The sequence below is a fragment of the Solea senegalensis genome, linkage group LG2, assembly GCF_019176455.1.
Source record: "Solea senegalensis isolate Sse05_10M linkage group LG2, IFAPA_SoseM_1, whole genome shotgun sequence".
Classification (NCBI taxonomy): Eukaryota; Metazoa; Chordata; class Actinopteri; order Pleuronectiformes; family Soleidae; genus Solea; species Solea senegalensis.
In genome coordinates, this window is record NC_058022.1 from 2069811 (window position 1) to 2092404 (window position 22594).

The 22594-nt window shown below is 42.0% G+C and overlaps 2 protein-coding genes across 2 annotated transcripts in view; one reads left to right on the forward strand and one right to left on the reverse strand.

The window, feature by feature from the left end:
* neb (nebulin) overlaps nt 1-2183 on the forward strand; it is a 78647-nt gene extending 76464 nt beyond the window's left edge. Inside the window, exons 140-143 of the mRNA XM_044018075.1 lie at nt 94-186; nt 311-451; nt 568-677; nt 1373-2183. Of these exons, the coding sequence (XP_043874010.1) occupies nt 94-186; nt 311-451; nt 568-677; nt 1373-1546 (518 nt within the window). The 3' untranslated portion in view covers nt 1547-2183. The remainder of the gene's footprint in view (nt 1-93; nt 187-310; nt 452-567; nt 678-1372) is intronic.
* Nucleotides 2184-3033: 850 nt separating this feature from the next.
* Nucleotides 3034-22334, reverse strand: LOC122762912 (TBC1 domain family member 8). The gene is made up of 20 exons (XM_044018085.1): nt 21889-22334; nt 16880-16990; nt 16644-16762; nt 16338-16566; nt 15637-15877; nt 15206-15413; nt 13444-13641; nt 12763-12912; nt 12533-12683; nt 11131-11345; nt 10502-10619; nt 8767-9052; nt 7822-7963; nt 7628-7726; nt 7454-7522; nt 7110-7380; nt 6956-7021; nt 6383-6469; nt 6179-6294; nt 3034-5597 (listed from the first exon to the last, which is right to left on the reverse strand). Exons 1-20 carry the CDS (start codon nt 22013-22015, stop codon nt 5190-5192), a joined length of 3411 nt encoding a protein of 1136 aa, XP_043874020.1. The 5' UTR covers nt 22016-22334; the 3' UTR covers nt 3034-5189.
* Nucleotides 22335-22594: the final 260 nt, after the last annotated feature.

A 22594-nucleotide genomic window follows, 5' to 3' on the forward strand; every position in this document is an offset into this window, starting at 1 on the left:
CAGATTTATTTTACACGTCAAGCCACAGAATGAGATTTAGTTTTATTTTCATCATTATTTACTTTGTTGTTGTTGTTTACTCTGTGTCGTCAGATCTGCGTGTGTGGCGCACAAACCCCGGCTCTGTGTTCGACTACGACCCTGCTGAAGACAACATCCAGTCCAGGAGTCTGCACATGATGTCAGGTCAGATCAACAACACACTATTGCTTTTATTCAAGTTGTGACCTGCTGTGTGTTTGCCACAGCAAAAGGATCAGAGGTAAGTTTTCCATCAAGTCTAATTTAATCTAATCTGGTTTTGACACAGTGCAAGCTCAGCGCCGCAGCAAAGAGCACTCCCGCTCCACCAGCGCCCTGAGCGGCGGGGCCGATGAGAAGTCTGAGATGTCCCAGGACGCGACCCAGCACATGTCCCTCTACAGCAACGGCTTCATGGCCTCATCAATGGGTAACAAACAACAACAACAACAACAACCACAGTACACAGAGGAGGAGTGTGTTTGTTTGTGTGTGTTTTAAACACTACACACTGTGTGTGTGTGTGTGTGTCTTCTTTATCTTCAGCAGGTTACCAACAGCAGGTGAAGACTGTGGAGTTGCAGCAGAGGTCATCATCTGTGGCCACTCAGCAGACCACGGTCTCCTCCATCCCCTCACACCCCTCCACCACCGGGGTTAGAACACACACACACACACACACACACAGCTAAATGACTAACCCTAAGGCAAGGACGCCCTCGGTACCAGAACAGGGGCGTCGCTGTCTATCTTCTAGAAGCTCTTGAAGACCCAGCTTTTCCAAGAGCGTCTTCTGTCCCAGCACTTACTTTTTACCCCCCTCCGCTGCACCATCTCCTTCTAAATGTGGATCCAACACTACTTCTGTGTAGTTTATTCTTCTTTTGCAGTTTGCTTTGAATAAAAGCATCTGCTAAATGTTTGAATGTAAATGTAACCACAACGACGACGACTCTAAACTGTGTGGCCCTAAACTAAAGTCTCTTTCACAATACTTACACCTTACACCTTCGACACCAAATCTGTCCAATTTGAAGTGTTTTGGTCGTGACCGACACATTTCCAGTGTCTGAATGGAAGAACAGACGTGTGGTGGAACATGACTGAAGCACAGGCGTGGCTTCCGGGACGCTCCATGACACCACGATGAGAAGTCCAGAACCAGAACCATTCAAGAGTCAAAGCGCCATCTATTGTTGGTTGTAGTTTAAAGAGTTCTTCCTCGTGTCGTAACTCACCCCTCCACAAAGTTTTATGTTAATTGGTTTGGTAGATTTACAGTAATTTACCCAGATTTCTCTTCTTTTTCCTTGATTCTAATCACACTGACTCTTCTGTTTCCCTTCCTCAGAAAACCGTGCGTGCCATGTACGACTACACGGCCGCCGACAACGACGAGGTGTCCTTCAGGGACAGCGACGTCATCGTCAACGTGCAGTCCATCGACGAGGGCTGGATGTACGGCACCGTGCAGCGCACCGGCAAGACCGGCATGCTGCCCGCCAACTACGTCGAGGCCATTTAAAGACGGAAAGATCCTGAGCCCGCCCACTGCCACACGCCGCGGTGGGCGTGACACACCCACGGGTCAAAAACCAACCCTGTGGTCACAACTGCGGCTTTGTGCAATGTGTAGCTTTTAGTTTCTCGTAGCTCTTATTTAAAGTGTGTTGTCTTTGTTGTTGTTGGTAAATCTGGTGTCGCTCTGACTCTGCTGCCCCCTGCTGCCTGTGGATGTGACATACAGTTTATGTACTTCTGATTATACAGACTACGCCCACGAAACGTTACGTCTAACTGCTCTAGGACGTTTCCGTCTTAGAGAAGTCGGAGTGCTAACGCTAACGTCCTCAGCCATTATTTTGTAAATTTCAAAGATATTTAAATATATATGATTTTGTCCTGAAAAAGAGAGAGAGAAAAAGAGCCGTAGCGGCTCTAACGATGATGAAACTGAGTGAGTTGACAGCTACCTCCTCCACGATTGAAACCACGCCCTCCTCGAGTTGTACGAGACGAGCCTCAGTCTTCCCTCCTCTACACTGAAGGCTGGCCACTAATAGAACGTGTGTGTTTTGTTCCCTCCGATGATTTAGGTCTTGGGTTGAACGTACGTCCTCTACCTTTGATCAGTAGCTAATAAAGCACACCAAGCTCCTGCAGCTCCGACTCCTGACTCTCATTGTCTCTGTCTCTGTCCAACTTTTGTGTTTTATAGTCGTCCGTCCAACTCTTTTTATCGCCCATGTGAGGGTCGTGGAGGGAGCTGGAGCCAAGCCCAGCTGATGTAGGGAGAAAGAAGAGGTCACAGCCCGGACAGGTCGCTGGAGACAAACAACCATTCATCGACGGTCATTTTAGAGCGTCCACTTAACCTCTGCATGTTTTTGGACTGTGGAAGGACACAGGATACAAGATGGTTGTGACGTCTCCAAACACACAGGCGTTAATCCTGCCTCACACCAGAGGATTTTCAAATCTGCCTTGATTTTAAGAACACGGGAGACTGCAGACACAGTGAACTTTTAACTTTTTCAATGTTTTCATCCTCAGAAAACACAGATTAGACAATCCAGTCCAGACTCAGGACCACACACTCAAACCATTTCATTGGAGGAGATTCCAGAGATTTCACCGAAACGTGGATGATTTAACGTGACTTCAGCGAGCATGCTAGCTAGCTAGTTAGTTAGCATGCTAGCTAGCTAGTTAGTTAGCATGCTAGCTAGCCCGCTATTTAGCTAGCTAGTTTATCAGCTTTTTTCACAAAACATTTGGGTGCAAAAATAATTGAATTGGAGAAAATATATAGTATTTTCAAGGACAAGATTCCAGAGATTTCACAGAAACTTGCTTCATTTAAGTTGACTTCAGCGAGCATGCTAGCTAGCTAGTTAGCGCGCTAGCTTGCTTACTATTTAGCTAGTTAGTTTGTCAGCTTTTTGGCTTAGAACAAAACATCTTAAGCAAAAATAATTAAATTGGAGAAAATATATACATTGACAAACAGTATAGAGTCATTTTCTTTATTACTATTATTCAATGTATTTTCCGGGAGAAACACGGTAGAAAACCTGAAAGAAGCCATCGCTGAGAAGACGGAATCAACTTGTCTTGTACAAGTTTCTGTTCTAAACATAAGTTCGTAAACATCAGCTTCCTGGTCGACTCGCTGTCATTGGTTATTGCGTTTTTTCTGCTTACGCCACCAATCACTGTTCAATCGTATATATCAAACATGTTTAATTCTTATGATTTGATGGCGTTAAAATGGAGTCTGTTAATCCCTCACACTACAGGATCATTTGTCCAGATAATCGGAAGACAATTGTCCTCTAGTGTGGGGTGAGATTTACCCGACTAACTCCCATCAGGGGACGCCATTTTAGACAGAACTTTTGAATCTTTAATTTTTTTTGACTGAACAGTCACTTGGAAGTTATCAAGGATAACTTGATGAGAACTTGTTGGTTGTTCTTCTCATAAAATCTTCAAGTAAATTCTTGTAACATTTAACAACATGGTACAAACATTTACTCAGACTTACAGATGAAGGTCCAACAACAAATCCCCCAATATCTCTGAATCTGTTTCAAATCTCTTACAAAATCTGTTCACTTGAACAAACTGGACCGATTTTAGTCTTCAAACGTCACAGTGACATTATATATTTATACAAATTATATATTAAAACCTTCCCTATAGAACTTTTCCTCACATTTTAGACACAAATGTCCAATTTGAGTGACTTTCAGGTACAAATCTTCAAAATCAGACGTGTTTTTCCAGTGCTTTTTATTTTGAAAACCTCCAGTGTTGTTTTTCTGCTTCCTGTAACTTTAAACTTCCGCAGTGTTTCTTAAAAACTTAAAAAAACAAAAGTCCATTTAACGAGTTTTGTGCATGTGAAAAAATGTGATATTGAAAGAAAAAAAGTTATAAAATCAGTAAAAAAAAACACACGCTGTAATGATTGTTAATGCGACTTTTAAATAAGGCAGCCTCCATAAAGAGATATTTCACATATTAATACTTAATCATTCAGCCTTTTAGTGTTACCATGGAAATGTTTCATCACTGATCTCCCAAAAAAAAATCAACAATTATTTACATTTTTTTTTAAAGGCAGATTTCTCAAAAACTTTGGCTCAGGACGAGAAAAAAAAACAAGAAAGACGATTAATCTGGGAAAAGTGAATCAATAAAGTGTTAGAAAGTGGTTTATACGCGTTAGTCGTGAGTTTATTATTAATTTAATGCTTGATGTTAAAGTCGTGACGGATTATTTTTCACTATTTTTACATAAAAAGGTCCGATATGCAACTTTCTGCCTTAACAAACATTACTTATGTAAATATAGAGAACTTTTGTACGTTGTTTTTGAGCTTCTTTAGACATTCGAGTGCCGTCGGAAACGCGCATCCCTGCTGCGATCGAACGGACGGGTTCACCAGACGAGTACGTCTTTATCGCGTGTCCACAAGCCGGGTCAACACATCGTTAATTCCTGCTTAGACTCAGTACCTCGTAATATCACTCAGGCATTTCTGCGAAGGCGAGTTCATACGGGTCGAGAAGTCGTGAAAGGACCTTTTTAGTGACATTTGTGACGTCTGTGCTCACGCTGAACGCGCTGCAAAATCATGTTCTGTGCAATTTTCGCAAGAGTGGCGATAGACCGACTTCCTCGCTGACTTTAGTCCAGCTTTTTCTTGGTCTGTGTTTTGTCGTACAGTTTTTCTCCTCCATTGTGAACCAAGCAAATCTAGCTAGCCACTGGACACGGAAATGACGTCATGCGACATTATCCAGAGAATCGATGCTGATTGGTTTCCGCGCTCGCTGGGTTTTGTACGACCCTTTTGCTTACGTTGAAATTTTTCCACTTGAGCGAAAGACGCAGAAACGCGTTGCGTCTGGCCAACGCTAATTGTGCGTCTCTTCACATTTCGCATTGACTTTGTACGTAAAATCGCTGCAAGTAACATCCGTGTGACTGCGGCATACGCAAGTGTTGCATACTGGACCTTTACTTTTGTCATTTAGAGTAAAAAAAGTAGAGTTTGTGAGATTAGAAACGTCACGTTAAGGCTCTCCGCTGCGTCGCGTCCTATGATAGCGATCGATCGCTGATCAGTAAGTGAAGTTTGTGGGCGTCGTCTCGTTAGTCAGCTGCGATGTTTTTGCTGCAGCGTGAGCAAACCTGCGCGCTGGTGATACTGCTTCTCTTTGGCCTCCGCGATCTTCTCGCTCAGATCCACCGACTTCTCCAGGAAGTTCACCAGCGACTGTTCGGTCAACAGCGACGCCACGATCTGAGCCAAGCTCACCGTCCACTCCTTCTCCGCTGTCGTGTTCCTGTCTCCGCCTCCGCCTCCCCCTCCTGCAGTGACATCATCACCTGCCGTCACCTGTGTCTTCTTCACTGGCGACTCTGAGGCGTCTCCGCGGTGACTGGCCTCGCCGATCTGCAGCACGAGGCTGGTGACGGTCGCGATCGCCTGGAAAAGCTCGTTCTCCTCCGAGTCGCCGTGGAACAAACTGTAGAGGGTTTTACAGAACTGGATAAACTCCCACTGTGGACGAGCAGACACAGAAGAAGAAGGTTAACAATTATTTATTTATTCTTACAAAAAGTGTCCATCTATCGACTGCTAGTGACGTCGGAGTATTTACGATCTTCACCTTCTGCTGTAGAAGACGTTCCGACGTCCTTTCTCGTTCTATCAGTTATGTTCTGTAAATCTCGTCTTTTAACACGCTACGTGTTCGGACTAAATGCGACTTTTCTGATCTAAATGTCAGCCGTGATTTAGCTTTTAGTTTAATTTGTAGATTTAAAAACAAAAAAAAGCTTTAACTTCATAAACATTAATATTCTATACGACGCTAAGATACGAAATATTTACAATTACTACAGATTTTCTGATTTGCTTCTCCTCTTGCTTCGTTTCAAATTGCAATTTTGCTCGAGAAGAGATGGTTTTTAGTAAAAATATATAAAAAGGACATTTTACGTTAGAATATAAAAGAATGTCCCTTTTCCTTTATTAGTTAAATCCATTTATTATTTAAATGCTTATAATTACTAATGATTAACTTCAGACTGCTGATCGTAAACACTTGGATGTATAATATTGTGTTTGATGTCGTTGACCTGGTTCATGAGCGGCAGAGGTTTGTCCACGTCCTTCTGCTTCTCTTTGGCCAAATCCTTCAACATCTGCTTCAGCTGCTCCTGGAAATCTTCTCTTTTCACTTCACCTTCAACATCTGTAACCACAGCAGCCTCCGTCACCAACACGAACAAACAAACAAACAAACAAACAAACAGAAAACAGAAAGTGTGTGTGGAACGGACCAGAGGGTTTATTGACGTAGAGCGGTCTGTTAGTGGACAACAGGGGATTCTTCATCAGGGACGGGTCGTCCTCGCTCTCAGTCAGAGCTGCACACACACACGCGCGCTGAGGTTAATGACCATATTTAAAGGGACAGTCTGGGTTTTTTGAAGCAGCTTTGAACCAAAAAAAACACTGGATTGCGTTTTCTGGCTGGAAACACAAGTTTGTAAAGCTGTAAAAGCTTTTCTGCACCAAATCCCATGAAATACAAATCTGCATTTTAAGCTCATGGGAACGCAGAAGCTAATGGTCCACTGCTGCCTCGTGTGGTCAGTTTAAGTCACTGAGGTGAATCCAGATAACAGACTTCACGCATTTCATGCTACAAACGGAGGCAGAAGTGGATCAACAACTCCTAAAACTAAAAGTGTTTTTGAACAACAAGAACATGTGGTAGAAGTCGTTCTGAGTCGTTTTAGACTTGATGTGATTAGTAGATTATATCTAATCACATCAAGTCTAATGTGAACCTGTTTTCAGCTGAATGTAACTCACTGATCAAACACACTTCAAAAATCAGAAAGAATAACCTGGTGGGATGTGGAGGCGATACAGCAGCCGTATCTTCTCGTTCAGCTCCTCACAGTACAACGTGTCTGAAACATGAAAAAAGATGTTTCTCGTCTTTATTTATTTATCTTAAAAGGTCACGCCTCCTCCTCCTCCTCCTCCTCCTCCACTTACCCAGCCAGCCTGCAAACTCCCTGAAGGTGACCAGGTTGTCCCGGTCCTGGTCCAGCAGCGTGAAGGTGCGGTTGGCCACCGTGTCCGTGTGCTGGTTGGACTCGCCGGGCCACGGCACCAGGAGCCCGTACAGGCTCTTGAACTGGGGCCGGTCCAGCCGGTACTGACGCTCCAGGTACGAGCGGCCGGAGTCCATGTAGCTCCACGCCGCCGCCTCTGCCGCCGCCGCCGAGCTGCTGTCGCCCCAGTACAGACTGATGAAGTGCTCCGTCTGCAGAGGGAGAGGAGGAGATGATCAAGTCTGAGGATTGATGAACTGGAAGGAGGAGGAGGAGATACTGTACCTTAAAGAGGTCGTAGATGTCGGACAAGTTCTCTGAAGAGATGGAGACGTCCGGAGTCACCAGTCTTAACTGCACGGACGCAAACAGAAACAAGAGATGGTCTCACATGTTCTTTAAGTTTAATAAACCTGAGCTAACATTTTATAATCCTCTCTGAAACGTTTTCATTCTCACAGCGTTTTCTTTGGTCGTGTCCTCGTGAGCCTGCAGGACTCGGATTCTGTGTCGACAGCGAAGTCTCTCGATCTGACGCACGGTCAGGTCTCCGAATTTCTGACGACGGGAAACACAAACAGCACAGAGTCATGTGACGTGACGCCGACGGCAACAGAAACAGAAAACCGACAGCATATGAATCCGCACGTCACCTCGTACGACTCGTTGATGAGGTCGGTGATGTTTATGTGTCCCGCGGCGGGGACGTCGTCGTCCCCCCGGCTGCTCTGCTCTGCAGCAGGCGGAGAGGACGGAGGAAGAGGCGACGCTTCACTGTCCACCTGCTCCAGGAAACTGGAATTATATCAGATTATAAATTTAATGTAAGAGGAAAAAAATCTCATTTCATTCAAGATTTATCTTCCATTTATCAGAGAATATTAGTTTTTTCTCCGGATTCTCAGATATGCTTATTCTGAGGCTACAAAAATCAAAACTTTTTATTTTTTAAGGGATTAAACTCTCAAACAAACATACTTAAAGTGTGCAACATTTTGGTGAAATTATTTCAATTTGGAAAAGAAAACTTTATTATATAAAAAATTATATCTTTAAAAGACTTTTTACAGTGTACAATCCCATGAATGTATGTCATGTATGTAATTGTTGTTTTTCATGTTGTGTTTATAGCAGATGTGGCTCTTCATCATGTTTTTAACTGTAGTTATAGATTATTTATAATAAACAATAACGGGCCGAGTACTGAACCTTGGGGGACTCCCTTTTGTGCTAAAAACTGCTAAATGTTCCACACTGGACTTTTAAAAATCATATTTGAGTTGCTCACTGTTCTGACAAACACTCCGATCTTAGACTGTTTAGTTTCAAGCTTTCGAAAGTTCTGAGGCCAACCAGGCTCCTATTGGACGATACCAGCTGTCAATCACACTGGTGTCCAATCATATGCGTCATCTATTTCCTCTAAATGTAAACATAAGTTTCAAACTCTATTGAAGAAGAGCTAAAACTAAACAGGTTTACAAACAGTATAAAGCAAGTAAGGATCGCCCCCTAGTGGCTAACTGCTACTTCCATCCTCCTGTGTTCTCTTCTCTTTTCGCATCAGCATTAAAACCCAGTCTCTGGTTCAGGTCTACCTGGTGAGGATCATCAGGGCCTGTCCGTCGTCGGTGCTGGCCGAGAGCAGCGCGGCGTTGGCGTCGAGGACGGCTAATCCCAGCTGCAGGACGGCCTTAATCCCGTGGAAGAAGAAGCAGTCGACGACACGCACGGCGCTGTGGAAGGGCAGCACGCTGAGGAAGAGCGTGAGGAACCACGAGAGGGAGACCGACGACAGGGACGACAGGTCCGGCACGTGCTCGGCCAGCTCGGGCAGACGCTCGCGGATCAGCTCCTCGAAGACCGACTGGTCCACCTGAGCTCCTGTAGGACAACACACACACACACACACACACACACACAAACCTGTTTTTATATCTTAATGAGGACACATCATAGACATAATGCATTCCCCTTACCTTAACTTAACCCTAACCCTAAAACCAGGTCTTACCCCTTAAAAAAAAGCCCTTTAGTTAAAAATGTTCAAAATGCTGCAAATCTAATTTAATGTTTATATGATGCAGCAGTTTTAATAGAAGTTCTTGTGTTTTGAAATAAATTTAGTGTAAATTTAGAAAAGAGGGCGACAATGTTCAGCGTCACAACGTTTAAAGTGTCCATTTATTTAAAGGTTCACGTTTATAAATGAATAAATAACTTAAGGAAGGAAGTAACATTTAAATAAGTATTTAATGTATTCATTGTATTCATCCGATTAAAATGACTGATCTGAATAAACTGGAAATGATATTGTTTTGTCTCATCTTGAACTTTCAATTGCTGTTTTTCACAAGTTGGCCACTAGATGGCAGCAAACGGTAGTCTTTCAGTGTGAATGCTGTGAATTAAACCTGCTAAAAAAAACACCACTATTTGTCCATTAAAATGCAAATTCCTATTTTAACATCATAAATAAATAACCCTAAGAGACAAAACAACTATTTTCTTTTTCTGATGTTTACATTTTACACTGTAGAACAATATGTAGATCCAAAAACAAGGAAAAAATGTAATTATCCACTTTTTCCTTCTTTAAAAACGTATTTACTCACACAAATGCTGAGATTTAATGTTGTTTTTGTGACGACGCTAAAAATAATCGGCCTTAATATCTTTGTATCACTGCAGATGAGAACGCGGCTGCAAACGTCTGGACATTGAAAAAGGGGAAGAGGAAATTGTTTGAAACGCACGTCGCGCGGCTCATAAACATCCCGCTTCACAAACACAGGAAATAAGGCTTTGTTTTATCCAGGTTCAAAATAAGGTGATTTCTTTTTCTGAGCTCATGTAAATGGTTTCCCGTAGAAAATAACAACTGGACCAACTATCAACACTGACATATGAAATATTCTCCTGCAGTCTGCAATACTTTAACATCACCTTTGTCACTTTTTCTCATCGTTTTTAACAAACGTTTTTAACAAGAGATTTCACTCCAGAGAGAAAATCTGTGATTTTACACCACAGCACACAGCAGTCGTTGATCCACTGCTGCCTCTATTTTGTTTAAATGTATTTTCTTGTAAATTCTGTTTAAAATATGACACAAATTGAACAAATTATGCAGCAGTAGAGCAGCAGCTCCTGTGTCCCCATGAGCGAAAATTGCTGTCTTTTTCTATGGACTTTGGTGCAGGAGAGTGAGTGGTCTACAAACTAAAGAAAAAGTCTGTGTTACGTGAAGATTGAAGCAGGTGCTGATTTTATTAGACGGGCAAAGCGCAGAGTCTGAAAGTATAGCCGTGATTCTGACCTCCGATCACTGACCTATGACCCTGCGGTTAAAGTAGTCGGGCAGCATCCTCTCACAGACGGCCACCAGCAGCCAGAACGCTTCCTCTTCTTTGGCGTAAAGTAGCAGAACCGACGCCAGGATGTTCATCGACTGGAGATTCAACAGACAGACATTTAAATGAAATGTAAATGATGTTGTGTTTGGCCTGAGTTCACATTTAAAAGACAATAATCTGGTTACATTACACTTGCAGATCAATACCTATTTCTTTCCTTTATTCTGTCTTTACACAAATGTCTTTTTATTTATCTCAAAATATAAGTACATGGAGTCCTGGCTCTCGATTTGACTGGAAAGAGAAAAAAAGATCTCTTAACTACATAAAATGAAGTTTGTGTGAACTCTGAGAAAACCAGCGGTTTTACGTCGTTGATCCACTGCTGCCTCCATCGCTAACTGTTCATGGGTTTTCTTGTGACTTTGGTGTTTGAAACGATTATTATCAGTGACACAAAGTGACCACACGAGGCAGCAGCAGACCCGCAGCTCCTGTGTCCCTGTGAGCTAAAAATGCTGTTTTTGTCTTTCATGGACTTTGGTGCAGGAGAGCGAGAGGTTTCCAAGCTCAACTGGGAGGTGACGATGCTCAGCTCGATCTCACCTGACAGTATCCGATCTTCGGGTTGCGATGAGCGTAGGCGGTGAGGACGCGTCGGAGCGCGGCGATGCCGGTGGGGTTCTGGAAGGCCGGGTGGTCCGGCAGCGAGCGGTGAAGGTCCCGCTCGATCTCGTCTGTGGCGAGGTTGCTCTGACCCATGGACTTCTGCACCAGGTTGGTGTAGTAACCCTGATGAGACTCCAGCTCTGAGGACGCGTCTGCACGCACGCACGCACACACACACACACACACGCAGATGCAGAGAGAGTGAGACAGGGATTCACTTCCTGTAAAACATCTTTAAATGATCAGTATTTCCTCTGAGAAAAATCCTAGTTCCTCTACAAGTTTTGGTTCATGGTTTTCAGTTTGACAGCTGCAGTGAGACAGAGGCAGAGATTAAAAAAGTACAAGAAAAGTAAAAGAACAAAGTTAAATGTTCATCTCATTTATTCTCAAATTAAACAGCAACATTACGTTTAAATAAAAAACAAATATAGATTAAGTCTATATATATATATATATATATATATATATATATATAAGTAATCTATTCTATTTCCCAGTTATAAGTCATAAACTGGTTTGAACTCTTTATCTGTACCAAAAAAAGACATTTTTTGTTCTACTCAAATAAGGAAGTAGTGAAATGTGTCTACTTCCTGTTCCGACAGGCTACTTCCTGTCTAAACAATTTACAGCTTTCATTTTTACAGCAGGTAACAACCACAACTGTCGTGAAACATTAGCCGTAACAGGAAGTAGCCACGCTTTGGCATGTGTGTAGAATAAATCGTAGTTTTCAGTACGAAGCAATATTTCGAGTTGACAATTCAAGATGGCTGCTCCAGCCATGGTGGGTAAGCTAGCCGTAGTTTTTTGTTGTTGTTGTTTTTGTGACGTACACACAATGCTAACCCACCGGTGTCTGTGTTATTTTGCTACTTACCTTTTACAAATAAAATACCACATACCAACTAGATTAGTTAGTTTAATTAGCAAAGCTAGCTGTAATGCTAATATTAGCTGAGTAATAAGGTTAAAAAAGTGAGTTTAATTAATTAAAACAGTAAAAACTTGAATTCATTTCTAAGTCTTTGTAGTAATTTGCAGTGTTTGCTGCCACAGTTAGGTTTCACTTTTCAGAGATATTTCTTAGAGAGTATTAGCTGTAGCATGCTGCTAGCTCCGTTCACGGGTTTACTGTTTCTAGACTATATATGTAATATGGTTAACACCTAATGTATTTGAGGATACATAAATGTTTAATTATGGTCTAATTTTGTAATATTTTCACTTTAAGTGTCTTTATTGAAGGACTTGAAAGTTGAAAGTTTTGCACACATTCACGGTCGAATATCCCAGTTCCGATTTCAGAGGCAACCGGAACACGTTATAAGCTCACCAGAGAGTGTCATCCACAGCTCCCCTCGCAGCGACTCCGGTATCCCCATGGCGACGAGCCTCTGGATCTTCTCCGTGCGGAACATGTGGACGCCGCGTCCGAACTCTGAGAAGTGATTGTCCCACAGCTGCTCCTTCACCTGCTCCATGCTCTGACGCAGCAAACGCACACATGCTGCTGTTAGCACTCACAAACAAACAAAAACACGCAACGGTGTTTGTTTGTCTTACCTTGTTGCCGTTGGCTCCCGGTTTGTTTTGGTGGAAGGCCGTCATCAGCGCCTCGCTGTTGATGGTGTTGCGTAGAACCTGCTCCTCGATCTCCTCCTCGTCTGAAAAGCCAGTGTCGTAGTAGAAGGTGTAGTAGGGAGTCGGCGAGCCCTGAGGAAATAAAAAGAGTGAGCGCACAACCATGCAGAACTATTGGACTTTCTGTGTTTCAATTGAGGTCTTTTTTAATCCACAAATTAAAAACGCACATAAAATCATGCAGAGTAGAAAAAAACTAAATTCATTTTCCAGTAGAACAATCTCCCTAATGCTTCTGAACTCCTGAAAACTTGTCTCTTTCTAGAAGACATCGTCTCTAAAAATCTCTCAGCACCACTAACTTATTAACTTTAACTTGTTTGGAGCAGTATTTTTCATACGAGGGTTCACTTTTCAAAAACAACAATCTATTCTGAGCTAATTCACAATATAATTCACAGCAAGGGTAAAATTTGGGATTAAAAAATATTGCGTTTCTGACTAAATTTACTGCCATTCTGTAAAAACAAAATACAGGTACTGGTGTGTAAAACACAGGTGGCCCAGTGTTGGCGGAGGTCGGATGATTTCCTTACAGTTGGTTTCTGATTTTTCAGCTTCTTAAATGTGAATATTTTCTGGCTCCTCATTAAAAGATCGTACCAGGCTCCTCTTGCTGTCTTTCCTGCTGCGGAACATGGACACTTTCCACTGCAGAGCTCTGAGTCTGGAGTTGAGACTGTCCACCAACTCGTCTCTGTCCTGCAGCTCGATCAGCTGGAACGCCTTCTTCATGCGGACGCTCACGATGACGGGGTTGGGAAGCGGCGAGGTGCTCTCCGCTTTCTCGATGGACAACACCTGACCAAGTTAAGAGAGGAGAACATAAATTATACATAAAAGCTGTTCTACTCTGATATTATTAGGATTTTAATGAAATCCAAACTATGCAGGAAGTGTGCAGGAAAACAACAGACAATGGAGACTGAAGAGTGGAGCGGGACTATTATTATTATTACTGATAATATGACTGCTATTGTTAGCCACAGTAACACAGTGGGTTCAGAGGAAGTGATTACACTTCTGTAAAAGACAAAGCACAAACAGAAAACAGAGGAAATGGAGGATTAAACAGCGGCAGTGGAGGGAAGAGCAAATACATGAATAAACGGCAACATGAACATGAAAATATGACAGAAATTCACATTGAAACTGTTCATTTCTCACATTTCTCCTTAACAATATATGTGTGTTTAATGTTACACCGATGCTATATGTTATATCACTGTGTCATGTTGTGTTATGCTACGCTAAGTCGTAGCTTTGTTGTGTTATGCTTTGCGTGGTTTGTGTTATGCTACAGTATGTTATGTCATAGCTTTGTTATGTTACGCTACATCATAGCTTTGTTATGTTTGTTGAGTCCTAGCTTTTCATGTTGTGTCATGCTACGCTGTCGTAGCTTTGTTGTGTTATGCTATGCTTTGACATAGCTTTGTTATGTTGTGTTGTGCTAAATTGTAGCTTGTCATGTTATGCTATCCTAAGTCGTAGCTTTGTTGTGTTATGCTATGCTTTGTCATAGCAGTGTGCTATGCTTTGTCATAGCTTTGTTGTATTATGCTATGCTTTGTCATAGCTTTTTTGTGTTATGCTATGCTTTGTCATAGCTTTGTTGTGTTATGCTATGCTTTGTCATAGCTTAGTCTTGTTGTGTCATGCTATGCTAAGTCGTAGTGTTGTTGTGTCCTGCTATGCTTTGTCATACAGTAGCTTTGTTGTGTTGTGCTATGCTAAGTCATAGCTTTGTTGTGTTATGCTGTAGGTTATGGTTTGTATCTCACTTGGTTGCACTCTACATATTATATTATATTGTCAGTGACATTACAGTACGTTAAAGTTACTTTTAAACTCTGACACAATTATTTGGATATTCATTTTTAAAAAATTGTCCTTTAAACTTGTGATTTGTGTCTTCTATTGTTGTGAGAGTGTGTGAACATTGTCGAGCACATATAACCAGCCAGTGTGAGCGTGTGTGTTACTGTTTAACTCACTGCTGGCAGAACAAACACGGATTGTTTAACAACCTAAACTTCACAGGCTTCACAGCTGAAAACTCTCAGATAAAGAGTCTCCAGACAAACAGGCTGACGTGTGACTCTGCGGTCACATGTCGTCAAATGCTTCAGATGAGTTTCAGCCTCTCAAACTCTGAACTATTTACGCAACAATTCCTGGACTAATGAACCAAGAACTTCTTGACTTTAGCTTCCTGCAGATATTTACAGTAGTGATGTTAGGCTGGTTTATAGTACAGCACGTGAACTGTCAACACCCCGGCAGGCATAATCCAAGTGGTTGGAACTGGAGACTCAAACTCATCTCCTCGTAAAACCCGCTGCTCCATTTTCAGGTGCTGTACCTCGGTGAGGGGGAGGAGCAGGATGCAGCTGCCTTCCTCCCGGCTGGAGAAGCACAGGTAGCTGTCGGTGGTGTACAGAGTCCCGCTCGTATGGCAGCGTGCGTGCGGCGTCCACACGGAGCAGGACGCCACCTCGTGGAGTCTCTCGCTGCGAGGGAGACGAAACAGAGCGAGGACGTACTCCCTCAGCGCCTGTTCCTCAAGGATTCTGGAGAGAAAGATGAGGAGACCTTCAAGCAAACAATTTGTTTTCCTCAAATGTTTTGGCAGAGGAGGTTTCAGTTTGTTCTTCTTGAAAAGAAGCTAAATCTGATTTGAGCCCTAAGGAGATTAATTCACTTTTATTTTATTTTCTCCACTCTGTATGTGACTCAAATCTTTCTTAATTTCTTTGCCATGACCGACACAGATACAGTATTTTAGACGCTGACCTCTTGGTGATGCGTGCGGGCTGCTGCAGAACTCGGTCCAGCTCCAGGCCTTCGCTGTCCAGCAGCCGCCTGAGAGCAATGTCAGCCAGCTGACCTATGACCCCAAATGTCTCATCAAGGTTCAGGAACATAGAGAACTCTCTCTGCCGCTGTCTAGTGTTGACCCGGATCGCCTCCGTCATCAGCCCGGTGGAGACCCGCTCCAGCCGCGTCACCTCTGCCCACGGAATGACAAACTTGACTGAAGTAAAAAAAAGAGGAGAAGAAGACCGAGATTGGGTTGCGTTGGGTTACGAAAAGTTCAAAGTTTAATCAAAGTCCAAGTCATGAAAAAAGAGTGCTAGTCAAATCCCCTTTACCGGAGTCTGGATCATCATGAGTCTCACTCACCATATTTGAGTCTATGTTGAGTCCTGAGGGCCCAGTCTTGGAGTCTGAGTCACCAAAGAACTCACCTCTAAGTCGATTCTAAATCAAGACCCTTTCACTGAGTCCAAGTTGAGTCTTCACCACCCAGTGTTTGAGTCAGTATCGATAAAGTCTGAGTCCTTGAGTCCAAGTCAAGTCTTGAGTCCCCAATTGTCCCCAAGTTGAGTCCACATTGGCCAAGTCTTGAGTCCCTAGTGTCTAGGTGGCCATTACTCTGAGACATCTCATATTAAAAGACCACGGGGAGAAATCCCTCTCTGTTCTGTACTTACCTTCCTTCCCCAGCAGGAAAGAGTAGAAGGCCATGTGGTTGATACTGAGGTAGAGGAAGCCCTGCCGAGGCACCCGGCCCTTCCAGCAGCAGCAGGAGTAGAACGTCACCAATTTCTCTGATGACGGGAGGCCAAAGTGCAACTCGAACTTAAGCAGTGCCTCCCTGAACTTCTCCGGGTCCTCCTCCTGGGCGGCCTGGCGGCCCCGGACCTCCTCTGCAATGAGGCCCTACAAAAGGAGGGATCCGTTTGAAGTCCACAACCATAAAAACACACGTCTAAAACTCTAAAATACACATTTCAGACCTTGACTTTTCCTTTGACAAAGCTGGCAACATCCTCCTTGTTCTCAAACACAGACAGAGAGTGAAGCAGGTTGTGGACCAGCCAATCCCAGTGCTTGTTCACCTCTTCTACGGCAGCTCCTGAAGGACACAAAAGCAAACCAGGGAAGAAATTCAACGGCTGTGGCACATCTGCTCAATCACCTGAGATGAAATGATGACGTACTTAAGAAGAGGAAGAAGAGTTTTTCAACTCACCACTGGCAATGACCCAGCTGATCTGGGAGCCAGGAACCTGGAGAAGGATGCGGAAAGGAGTGACCCTGGCATTGGAGTCCAGCACCGTGTCCAGCGCCCCCACAAGGAGACCTTATATTAAAAACCATGAATGTTGATGATGAGATGTAGAGGTTTTTGACTGGAGACATCACAAAGGACAGACAGAGAGGACAGCATGAGATAACTTTTATCCTCTTTTATAATTGTGTAATTCCTACCACAACGCTGCTGTGAAGAGGGAACAGACCTTATTACCATTTAAATGAGGTTCATTTAACAACAGGTGGAAACCAGGCAGCTAATATGCTCCTCGTCTCGTCAGTGGACAACTTTTAATCCCACAACCCAGCAGGAAACCCACTTCGAGGCAAACTCTCTTGTGTTTCCTCTACTGTTGCAATCAACTCCGCAGATGTTCACGTTACTAAAATTGACCCCACAGATCGATTAAACGTTAAATGAATTCATGCATTTGGATCCTCGATTAGGGACAGACCAAGAACACGGAGACACACGGTCTCTGAACAGGCTGACGATCTGTCTTTAAAGGCCACAGACGTCACATTTTCGTCTTCACAAACCGCCGCTAATCTGAATCATGCTTTTCAAATAACAGCAATTTGTGGTGGCGCTTTAATTCAATATTTCCTCTGTGGAAAAGAAACACACACGCACACACACGCATACAAACTTTTGACTCTCATTTTTGATTTTTCTAAGATAGCACTATCAGTCATACCAATCTATCGTGCCACTAGCAAAGTTCATGTCAAAGTCTGGACGTGATGAAGGCAGCAAAGATCACATCTCTGTTCAACGTCATGTTCTCTGTCCTGGTAAACATCATGTCGGGTAAACTGATTAGTCATAACAGTTAAATCAGTACATTATCACATCAGTACATCAGCTATACGACACCAGCTATCTGTTTTTCTACGTCATTATACGCACATTTATTTATGTTTTCCAGATAATTACTTTTCATAATTGCATAGAATATTTGACAACAGTCATTCACAGACTGGTTTGCTGGAGCTAAGCTAGCATGAGGATGGACGTGAACAGACCTACTACTTTGTTAATGAAACACAAAAGTCCAGCTGGCGACAAAAACGTTGGCTAAAAGTTCAAACCTTTGCTTTGTTGGTGAAACACTGAAGTAAAAATGAACTGAACAAACTGCAGCTACAGTTAGCCAAACTAGCACCTGTGAGCTATGCTAACACAAGGACGGGCGTAGAAGACCGACTCTTGTTTTGTTGATTAAACATAAAAGTCCAGTTAAATAACTAAATCTAAAGTTAGCCAAACTACAACCTGTGAGGTGAACTTCCTGTTTTGTTAATGAAACACAATAGTGTAGTTTAAAGAACAGACTAAAGCCAAATTAGGATTAAAGCTCAAGTGAGCCAAACTATCACCTGTGTGGTAAGCTAGCATTAGGCTGGACATGAACAGAATAAACTAAGCTAGCAGGGTGTGAATAAAACACTGATTTGTTAATAAATCAGATTAAAATTAGCCAAATTATCACCTGTGTGTTTTTTTATGAAACGCAGAATCCATGTTTAAGAAAAGATTAAAAAGCCAAACTGTAATGTGACATACAAGTGCTAACTGGGATTCTCTGTTTCTGTCCCATTATAACAAGTGAAAGTCAACTTAAATATGTAAATATAAAGAGACAGATATGTTCATGCCATCCAAATGGAATTAATTGGTTTATGTATTTTTTATATATTGCAGCGGACTATAACCAAATGAACTAAATATATATAGAAGATTTAGTAAAATGTGGTTTTCATTTATTGAGACATGAGGTGAAAAAGTACAGTGAGTCAAACATTTAATATGATTTAACTCAACAATACGGAACCTGAAACTGTGTCATCACAATGTGATTCACTGAAGGTTTTTATGGTCAAAACAACTTTGCAACATACTGTATGCTCCTTGTTCTTTTCTCTCTTAATGGATAGAAAACTATACAATATAGTGCATTATAAGCCAAATATAGCATCAGCTACAAGCAGAGGTTTTACAGCTTACATATATATATATATATATATACATACACACACACACACACACACACACATATATATATATATATATATATATATACATATATATATATATATATATATACATATATATATATAAACCTTTAATGTAAAGAAAAGTGAAAACCAAAGAGTCACTGTGGCTTTCTGCCAGAAGCCACATCTTAGAGTCGAAGTGAAACCTGCCTGAAGCTGTGGACGCGGCAGCTTGGCAACACATAACCATCTGTCTGTCACCACAAAGAACACAGACGAGTTTACACAGCTACATTTTCCACTAGTGAAAAAAAAAGAGGAGACTTTTTGGAAAACTGACGCAGAGACACAAAGGCGACAGTCGACCTCGATGAGGCTTGTAGAAGAGCTGAACGCAGTTTTAATGGCTATGTTATGTTTTAGGGAACATTTCTTTATGTCATTGTTGATCAATTTTTTCATCATAAAATGTCAGCATAATGTGGATCAATTGATCTAAGAGAGAATTACACTTCTGCACTTGTTCTGGACAGGAGAATTTGCATTGGCTGTTCTACAACCATCACTATTCCAGCAACTGGTGACAACTGCCTACACTGCAAAGAAACCTCAAAAGTGTAAAGAGTGTAAAATAAAAGGTACATTAGTACATCTTTGTCACTGGAAACATCTTTCATCTGACATTTGTAAAACATCTCATTCTTCCGCACCAAAGTCCAGTGTGAAAATCAGCAATTTTAGCTCGTGGGGACACACAAGTTACCGTCTACTGCTGCATCATTTGGTACATTTTTGTCATTTGGCTAAATCCAAACAAAGTATTTTAAACACCAAATTCATAAAATAACACATGTGAACGTAGAGATGGAGGCAGCAGTGGATCAAGCACTCCTGTGTGCTGTGATGGTAAAATTGTTCTTTTTCTCTATGGACTTTGGTGCAGTGAAGGGAACATTTTACAAACTTCAGTTTAACAGCGAGATTAAGTAGATTTTGTTCTTTTTAAAAAAAAAAAAAAGTGTTATTTGTTTGTTTTAATCCTTTATGTCCATCCTTTTAGTAAGCTATATGTACGAATTTTGACACATTTTTATATACCTTCTTGTATCGCTGTTAAAATCTTCTTTAACATCTAATTTTACATTTTCTTTGCATGTATATTTAGCTTTTATCTTGTATTTTCCATATATAACATTAAAAGTGTATGATTTCATGTGGCCCGCCACCACTTTTTGCTCTTTTTAGACACGTTTTTCATCAAAAATCTGTTACTTATCTGTTACCATATCAAAACAAACACTTTTATATTGAAATTCTGTGAACTATTTGTTGTGTTATGATGATCTATGTCAAAAGAAGGATAACTGCTCGCGTTCAGAAGCACACGACGTCTGCGTGAGCTTAATATAGAGTCAAATATGTTCTTGGAAATAAAAGCAGTAGGTGTGGTATGAAGTGATCAGATGCAGATGTTCTGTTGCCCAGCCCTTCTCTCAGTACAGTACACACACACTGGTGGAATAAACAGCTGTTTATTCAGTTTCTGCTCTAATGTAATGCACGTAAACAAATGTGGAAAACTCTGGCTCTGTGCACCAGCGTTAATCTCACACAGCGTGACTGCAGGACTTGACCTTTCACCCCTCTCTCTCTATGGGAACAGTGGGGACAAACATGCAGACAAAGAAGTAAACTTAGGCCAGGAAGTTCCTGATATTCTGTTTTACGAGGGTGGGGGGGGGGACAGAAGACGAGAGACTGCTGTACGCTGAGTTTTTCAAAGATGTCCCGAGACACAGCGCAGAGAGGAAGTGAGACAAAGAGGACGAGTTGTAACTTGTAGCTCGGGCGACGACAGTGAGCAGCAACCGTGGTCACGCACATTTGAATAATGGAGCACAGAAATAGACATGAAAATCTAAAAAACCACTGAAAACTCTGACAACAAAAGAACCTGTGATTAATAAGGTTATTATATGGATATAGGTTATTTAAATATATGTATATATATATATATATATATATATATATATATATATATATATATATATACATATACAGGACAGTAAACTTAAACGTTCTTCAAACTCAAAAGAGAAAAGTTAAATAAAAGTTTCCAAACTTCTTTATTATATTATCTGTGACAACATCAGATTTTGACTTTACAATATTTAGGATGAATGTGATTCTTTACAGTCATATCTCTATATAAATACTCAAGGTTGTGATATCGGTGTCTGTATCGATGACAAAAACGTTGTATCTAACAATCCTTACTTTGATCATTTACAAACAAAACCTTTAACATGTTTTATGTGTTAAGAATGAAATGGATCATCAGAATAATGTAATATTAATTCTGTAATAATAATGATGAACTAACAGAAGTGATTTGTCTTTGTTTTGTTGTGTTCTTTACACCTGAAATTTTATTAATTTCCGTCTGTGGCGCCACTTCAGAGCAGAGCAGGAAGTGATGAAACTGGGTTTGTGTCACACTTGTGTCTCTGCTTCTCTGTGTTGTGGTTAGTGAGTCTGCAGACGCACAAACTGACTCAGGATCAGCTCTGACCCTCAGATCGTGAGGGGGCTACTTTCAGTTGCCATAGTAACACACACACTCACAGCCTGAGGCCAACCATGAAACTGGAGCAGGGGAATTCCTGTGTCACTCTCACTGGAATCCAGGATTAACAACAATAATCCAGGATTCCACGCAAATGTGGTTCATTTATTTGTTTACTGTTGTTTACCTGTTTGTTACAGTGTTGCTCTCATGTAACTCTGCCTGCTGTGTTTGTTTGTGTTGTGATTGTTTACCTGTCAGGTTGTGTCACCTGACACCTGTCAGTCTTTACATTGTCTTCACTGACTGTCCCGTGTATCTTCCTCTGCCCTCTGCTGTTTATTATGTGTTTGTTTGTTTGTGTTGTGGTTGTTTGTGTTTACCTGTGATCCTGCCCGTCGACTCCCCGTGGCCTCTCCTCCTCTGCAGGAGAAAGAAGTCGTTGCTCCTCTCCGTCACCCAGAGCTTCAGTGCGTTTTTCAGCACAACTTCCTCCGGTTTCAGCCACATTTCTTCTTCTTCTTCTTCTTCTTCTTCTTCTTCTTCTTCTTCTTCCAGCAGGAGCAGCAGCAGCAGCAGCAGGGAGGGACAGGAGGAGAAACCTCCGCCCTCTCGGTCCCAGAAACAGCTGCGGCGGCGGGGTAGACGGCGGTAACTTTCCCCCGCCTGTCGTCGGCTCTGGAGCGGCCTGACGGTGGAGTCTACAGCGGCGGGTGTGGAGGTTTGTCCATGATGGTCCTGCTGCTCGTGAACAGCTGCAGGCTTTCACACTTCCTCACCGCTCGTTCCTCCTCACGCCCGATTTACAGCAGCTGTACACACCACACACACACACAGATCGTCTATGTGTGAGCAGATGACTCACTCTGCCATCAAAGCAACAGATTATTAGTATTATTATCATTGTCAATATTCAATAACTTCTCCTACTGCAACAGCTACTACAATGTTATTACTACTACTACCACCACCAATACTATCATTATTAGTATTATCAATATTATTATTGTTATTATTGTTGTTATTAGTAGTAGTGCTAGTACTAGCAGATCCTCTAGGAGCTGTTGTAGTAAGCCCAGTAGTAGTGGT

What these genes read in the sequence shown, in the direction of transcription:
- LOC122762912 (XM_044018085.1), bottom strand. Translation starts at nt 22,015, where the DNA reads ATGTGGCTGAAACCGGAGGAAGTTGTGCTGAAAAACGCACTGAAGCTC. An exon ending in ACACGACCAAAGAAAACGCT is followed by an intron (nt 7,523 to 7,627) that starts GTGAGAATGAAA and finishes GCGTCCGTGCAG; the next exon opens with TTAAGACTGGTGACTCCGGA. An exon ending in TCGCCTCCACATCCCACCAG is followed by an intron (nt 6,470 to 6,955) that starts GTTATTCTTTCT and finishes GTGTGTGTGCAG; the next exon opens with CTCTGACTGAGAGCGAGGAC.